Source organism: Dunckerocampus dactyliophorus, chromosome 3, assembly GCF_027744805.1.
Source record: "Dunckerocampus dactyliophorus isolate RoL2022-P2 chromosome 3, RoL_Ddac_1.1, whole genome shotgun sequence".
Classification (NCBI taxonomy): domain Eukaryota; kingdom Metazoa; phylum Chordata; class Actinopteri; order Syngnathiformes; family Syngnathidae; genus Dunckerocampus; species Dunckerocampus dactyliophorus.
This window is the reverse complement of record NC_072821.1, coordinates 6,990,001-6,996,665: the sequence shown is the minus strand read 5'-3', so window position 1 is coordinate 6,996,665 and position 6,665 is coordinate 6,990,001. Positions and strand designations below refer to the sequence as shown.

Genomic DNA, 6,665 nt, shown 5'->3' with positions numbered 1-6,665 from the left:
TGACATTAGCGTTTTTAAACCGCATACCAGCATTAATACAAGCTGTATCTTTAGAAGTGATCCACACTTGACAGTACAGAGCTATACTATACACTCACTGGACATTTTACTAGGTACACTTGCATTTGCACCTGAAAAATTTAACCAAAGTATTAGAAACACCACTGAAACATTGCAGCAAATTATAACAACAATATTAAACCTACCGTAAATTCCGGTGTATAAGTCGCTAGTGTTGTCAAAAACATTAAACCCTGCGGCTTATACAACGGTGCGGCTAGTTTATGGCCTAATTCTAATTTTGTGACATCCGCTTTACTTCAGAACGACTACTAATTGTTTAAATTCTGTGCCGCTCGCAAGTCAGTGAGAAAACGGTAGCTCTTTCTTTAGCAGGAGCCAATCACGAGCAATCGGTGCGCTCACAACGAGCTTGTCAACCCGCTGGAAATCGCAGGAGGTCATTTTAAATAACAGTATAAGAACATAACAGTCTGACTCACGTTCATCTGACTTAGAACACTTTACTAAGAACACTAAACTCATCACACAGCAACAACACTCAAAAAGTATACCCGACAAATATACAACATGTACCAATATGAGTTTGAAATGGAAAAAAACAACTTTTAAAGTTTTCCCATAATGCATTGCATCTGAGAAAGGGATTCATTGGGGCGCTGCAATGACGTCAGCCTTCCCGTGAGCTCTGAGCTCCTCTGGCTTCCTCTGGTGGACAGAGGTAATGTTTCACATAAGGATTGTGGATGATGGGCAAAATTAAAAAAAAAAAAAAAAAAAGCGGTTTTCATTACAAAACAAAAAACTGCTAAGCTAACTTTTTGCTACATTGAAGGCAAAAAGAAATCATTCAGTACAATCTCACTAGATACTTCATTAGGCAGTTTCCAAGCTGTGAGCTGCAGCAGCTTGATAAAAATAAAGAAAAAAGTGCAAGGCTAACTTTTTGCTATGCTAAAAGCAACATTTTTTTTTTTTTAGTATCTACGGTGACAAAAGCATGCAGAATATACATTTACTGGCTACTTCATCGGGTAGTTTTCAAGCTGTGATGCGCAGCAGCTTAACAAAAATAAAGAAAACCTGTTGCAAACAAACATTATGTTAAAGGCAAAATTGGTTGTTGGTTTTTTTAATACAGCGAGAAAGGCATACAGTATACATGCTTACCGGAGACTTCAACGGGCAGTTTTCAAGCTCTGAAGCGAAGCAGCTTGACGAAAATAAAGAAAATCTGATCGCCTATCGTTATGTTATCGTTTTATGTTATCAGGCAATCGCTGAATGTTATCAGGCAATCAGAAAAGGCTGATTGTTTATTATTGTGGTTGTACAGTAGTTTGCAATGGTGTACAAGAGAGTGCAGTTGTACACCCCTGCAAATGACAACCATAATAATAACCATTAAGTCCTATTAAAAATCCCCAAAAGTTTAGTTTGGAAGTTGTCAACTCATGTCCGTAAATGGGCACCATCCATTACTAATTTGTATCCCCCCCCCCCAACCACTCCTCCTGGGTATTTGTTGTCCACTTGCAAGGTGACATTTGGCCAGTTGCAACACGCTGCTCTTCATCACCACGGTTCTCTGGGGACATGACAAACCCGCTATAGCGCCTCCAAGTTGCAGAGACAGACACTGCTGATAAACTCGCATGTTTTGGCGCTTCAGCGCAGTTCCTTGCTCTTTCCATAACCTTTGCCATTCACACACACTGCTGAATGTCAGTGTGATTAAAAGACTGTCGGAGGCATCGGGTTATCATTAGCGACAAGTTCACAGTTTAGATGAACTGCTTATTTGGTCTTCATTTAGCTGTTAAATGTGTGACGCTCAGGTGAACGTATTTAGCGATGCAGCGGGTGTAAAGGTCACTCGGCCCCGGGTTTTTTGGTAGCATGTTATTAGCCACGGGGACCACAAGCAAAACGGAAAACAAACAATGGTAAAGGGGCCTCATGAGGACCACTGCTAATCACTTTCCATCAAAGTTCAAGTGCCTCAAATCATGTCTAGTGGCTGTCATGTATTGTACTTCCATGGCTGTCTCCAGGTAGACACTTAAAGTGGACACATACTGTGTGATTGCCCTCTAGGCAGAAATCATAATACAAATGCGCATCAAGCTTACAACAATGGACCAGTTGACACCCTGTGCAGAATCCGTCACACGCTATTGACCTCATGAGATTAAGGCCCTGTCCACACAGGAACGTTCCTGACATTTGTTTTTTGAAAATGTGGACATGTGGCAATCAAAATTAACCCTTTTTTTTTTTTAACCACAGACACAATCTCTTTTAGGCAAATTATTAGACATTACTGTAATTAACTTTACAAAAAGCAGGCCAAAAATGTTTTTGATCATTGCGGTTTTTCGGAAACCCCATCTGAAATTCCAGTGGTCTCTGCGAACAAACAGGGTACCTTAAGCCAGCAGTATTAAACACAGTGGAAGCTCTGTTTTCAAATGCTCCAGTATTCGTATGATTCCGTTTTCGGACAAAATTTAGCCTTGTGAGGCAGACTGGCTTTATTAATTGCCTAACAAAAATGTTTTATTTTACCCATTTCGACTCTTGCGGTATTAATGAAGATGTGGACGGAATACTCCGCATTATTCAGCCATCTTGGTCCACATACCCAAAACCTTATTTCAACACGCTTAAGTTTACGCGATACTACGGGATCCTGTAAGGCTCATTCATTAGTTCGTTTGCCCACGTACGCGTTGGTGACTTAGTCTTGTCGTGTTCAGACGCTGCCACGTCTTTATTACAAAATGTGCCTGTCAGCATGCTCTCAACTCAGTATACCTGAATGCCTGCTTTATTTCATATTGAGCGCAGCTGCAAAGTAACACCCCGTGGGGCCCCACCACTTTGATAAAGAAGTTGAAAACAATTACTGATCAACTGATCATCAGTTATGAACAATTCTAATTGTTCTTTATTAATAGTGTTAACATTTTTTGGTGCCTGGAACGGATTCATTGGACATGTGCGGTTTCCTATGTGAAAAACTGTCAAGTTATCATACGATTCGTTTTCAGAGTGACCCTTTGGAAGGCATTACTGTAACAAAAACGAGGTAACATCGTATTCACAAATTTGGACATCAAGTTAACATGAAAAAACCCCCCCACAAACTTTACTGAACACTGAAGTGATGAAACACATAAAGTTCTGTCCTGTTACAGACAAGGCCCACAAGAAAAGCTGAAAATACTACAAAATGATTTGACAATAATTTCAAAAGCATTTGTGTCACAAAAATTCAGTTTGATTTCAATTTAAGTGCATTTCTTTTTGTATAAAATCCTACTACATAACTCAAGAAACTGTCAGCAACAATGTGATAGTAGTAGTAGTAGAGTCCCAATGCTTTATGAGTTCATTTATGTTAAAATGGAAAAGACATGAAAGAATCCATAATGGATGGTAACCAGATTCCATATTTAATAATGTTCATATTTAGTCATCATAAAATACTTCTTCAAAGACAGACTGGACAAAAAAAAAACAAAACGGGGCTTACATCCATTTTTATGTATGCTGTTTATGAACACACATACAAATAACAGCCTTGTTCCCTCACAAAAATATTTGTAAAGCTTGTATTTATGCCACTTATTCCCCCCATTTTTACGAAATGTTCTAAACAAAAAATGGAAAATACAAAAACAAAAAGCTGGTCGAGTTGGACAGAACTTGCGCGTTAACTCGTTGAGGTTTCCTGGACGTGGTTTTCATCGTCACTCCCGGTGGACCAACACAAAAAGACCCAGCACGAAGAGAACGGCGTACTGCGGAGGGACAACGCACACAAAGATTAGGTAACGCTCGACACATTGATGCCAATTAAGTGCAGGCAACCCTACTTTGAACTTGGGGTAATCGTTCATGAGAATGGTGACGATTCCGATGTATGGCACAAAGCTGGAGGAAAAAGAAAACAGGACAATTTAGGACAGGGCTCCACAGTGCATCAATGACCTGAATGGCGTACACTTGGAGAACAGACAAAACAAGGGTATGACTCCTTGACAGGTGAATATGGGTCAGTCTCCTGAAAGGGTTAACACAGAGTAACTGAAGGGCTTGAAGACTAGTGATTTGCAGCTATAACAAAATAAAAATATACTGCACACACATGGATTAAATAGGGGAAACTGATTATTTACTTTGGGTCTGTTGTAGGGGTGGGAATCTCTGGCGACCTCACGATTTAATACGATTACTATTCAGAGGCCCGTGATGCGATGATAAACGATTATCGATGCATCTGTCAATTTTTTCTATATGTAATTTTTTACTCACTGTGTACTACTAAAACAAAGCACATTTGTAATGATCCACAATTAAAATAAGCAACAGATTCATTTACTTCCATTATGTTACATCTACCGACATATTTCCCATTGCACAGAACCAGCAGGAGGGGTAAAGTACGCCAGTAGCAGCATGTATAAAATGAACTAACTTCAGCATATTCTGAGTAACCAACATAACAATTCTGCCATTATTCACAACTAATAAGACTTGTGAATTCAAACTAAAATCCTGGGCATAGACTCTGACAAAATAGTTTTTGCTGTATAGCCAAGTCAAAAACAGCTTTCATTCAAAGTAAGTTTTCTGTACCAGCGGCTCTCATATCTGCACAATAAAAAAGTGTTTCAAGCAGAAACACTTTTCCGAGTTGGGTGGAGCTTGTACGCTTGCATATTGTCTGGCTCTTGTCCAGCTCATTTTTACCTTCAACAACGTGAAAGCCCAAGTGCTTCCAGACGCTTGCTTTAAATCCAGCAGGTGCGTGTTGGAATTTACACTCAGCCATTCTGGTAGCGTCTTACACTTAGGTGCACCACCATAAACTCTCCGGGCGGCACTTCCGCTTTCCATCTTTTTGTTAGTTTTTTTTGTTCCGTCAGCATCGATGATTGACATTTATGAATCGATTAATAATCATCCATGTCCCCACCGCGATGCATCTAAGAATCAATTATTTCCCCCACCCCTAGTCTGTTGTGTATAAAACACGATCTGATGTCAATTTCATCCCGTTTGTCAATCGCAATTTTGTGACATGCAAAAGTGTGTCACAAAGACGATGAAAGAAATACAAAAAAGTGGAACTTCCGTTTCAGCTGCAATGATTCCCCGAGTATTACATCTTATTGTGCATCCAAAACATGCACTTTGACCAAAGTCCCACAAAACATGTACGCATCGCAATAGTAACTAGAGTAGTCCACGCACAAATATATAAAATTAAATCCAAGACTATATGCAAATGAGCTGACCTCTGCCTTGAAACACAATGTGAACTTCAGAGTATTTCCGGGTTATTTCTCCGGCTTTTCGTCAAAATTCAGACAATAAATGACACTGAAAATCAGAAATATAGCATATTGTCCAGGATACACGGTACCTTCAGGATTTCTAATGATCTTTTTCTTTTGTCGATCTACTTGTGATCTTTCTAATCAATACTTAGGGCAACATTTTACACCATGCGTCTTCAGAAGGTGAAGTGTGTTACTGCAGTGCAGTGCCAACAAACAATGTTTTACAAAAAGTGTTGTCTCGCATGGAGTTTGAAGCGAGGTCCATTAACTAGCTACGTTTTATGTGCAAGATTCGACGCAATTTCGCCGCATGATTGTGACAATTCTCTTTCAATACCAAAAACGTACTTATACGTTTTTAGAATCCCCAACATCTGATCCCAACAACGTATTTATACGTCTTTTTCGTTTTTTTGCGCATGAGGCAAAAAGAGCTGATGATGCAACTCTGCACTAATGCACTAACAGTGGTTCCCAAACTTTTTACAGTCGCACATCCCTTCAGACATTTGACTTGAAGCCATGTACCGCCTACTGCTGCACACCTGAACAAACCACTGTTACATTTCATTAAATTGAAAGATTAAACATGATTCATTGGTTAATTCATTTTATAGTAAGTGATTCTGGTTCAAGAATTGGTATGGTGCATGGTCCAATTTTTATAAACGTTTTACGTGAGCACTGATATGTAGATAAAATGAATTTCTCTGAGCTGAATCAAATATTCATTCGTGATATATCTTATTTCAGCCGGGTGTTATGATCCTTCCCTTTAAATTGGTTGAACTTGAGCTTCATTTCTGTCCACTTCCAATGGCTGTGATTTAAATCTGCTTGTTAATTTGATACCAAATTGAAAGGGAGAGTTGAACAAACATGACAGAACAGCATCCGAAGTACAAATATACATACAAACAGCGAAAAAAAGCCTTATTTTCAAGGGAATCTCCATTCTCTCATCCTGACACGCACATACTTTTTTCTTTTTTTTACAGGTTTTCACAGTGCGGGGGCTTTTGCTACCCCTTTCAGGAGACTGACCCATATCTGAAGTATAGGAAATGTCAAGTATTGGCCTTGATTTGCCTCTCGTCCATGTAGGCGGTCCACCACAAGCCAACCTTGTTCAACATAATTGAACTACCAAAAAAAAAAAAAAATAGAACCACAACCCCCAAATCCAAGTCAAGTATTCAAATCACCTTGAAGTGTTCGCCTCTAGCAAATGTAAAGTAGGATCGCAGATCACTTCATGCATGACGACATCAGCACATTATTTTCTGTCAAGTT

At 39.3% G+C, this 6,665-nt stretch overlaps 1 protein-coding gene across 1 annotated transcript in view; it reads right to left on the bottom strand.

Moving 5' to 3' along the window:
- Nucleotides 1–3,142: 3,142 nt before the first annotated feature.
- The window catches only part of sec11a (SEC11 homolog A, signal peptidase complex subunit), an 8,619-nt gene continuing 5,096 nt past the window's right edge, over nt 3,143–6,665 (bottom strand). Inside the window, exons 5-6 of the mRNA XM_054771646.1 lie at nt 3,903–3,960; nt 3,143–3,827 (exon numbers count right to left, since the gene is read on the bottom strand). Of these exons, the coding sequence (XP_054627621.1) occupies nt 3,777–3,827; nt 3,903–3,960 (109 nt within the window). The 3' untranslated portion in view covers nt 3,143–3,776. The remainder of the gene's footprint in view (nt 3,828–3,902; nt 3,961–6,665) is intronic.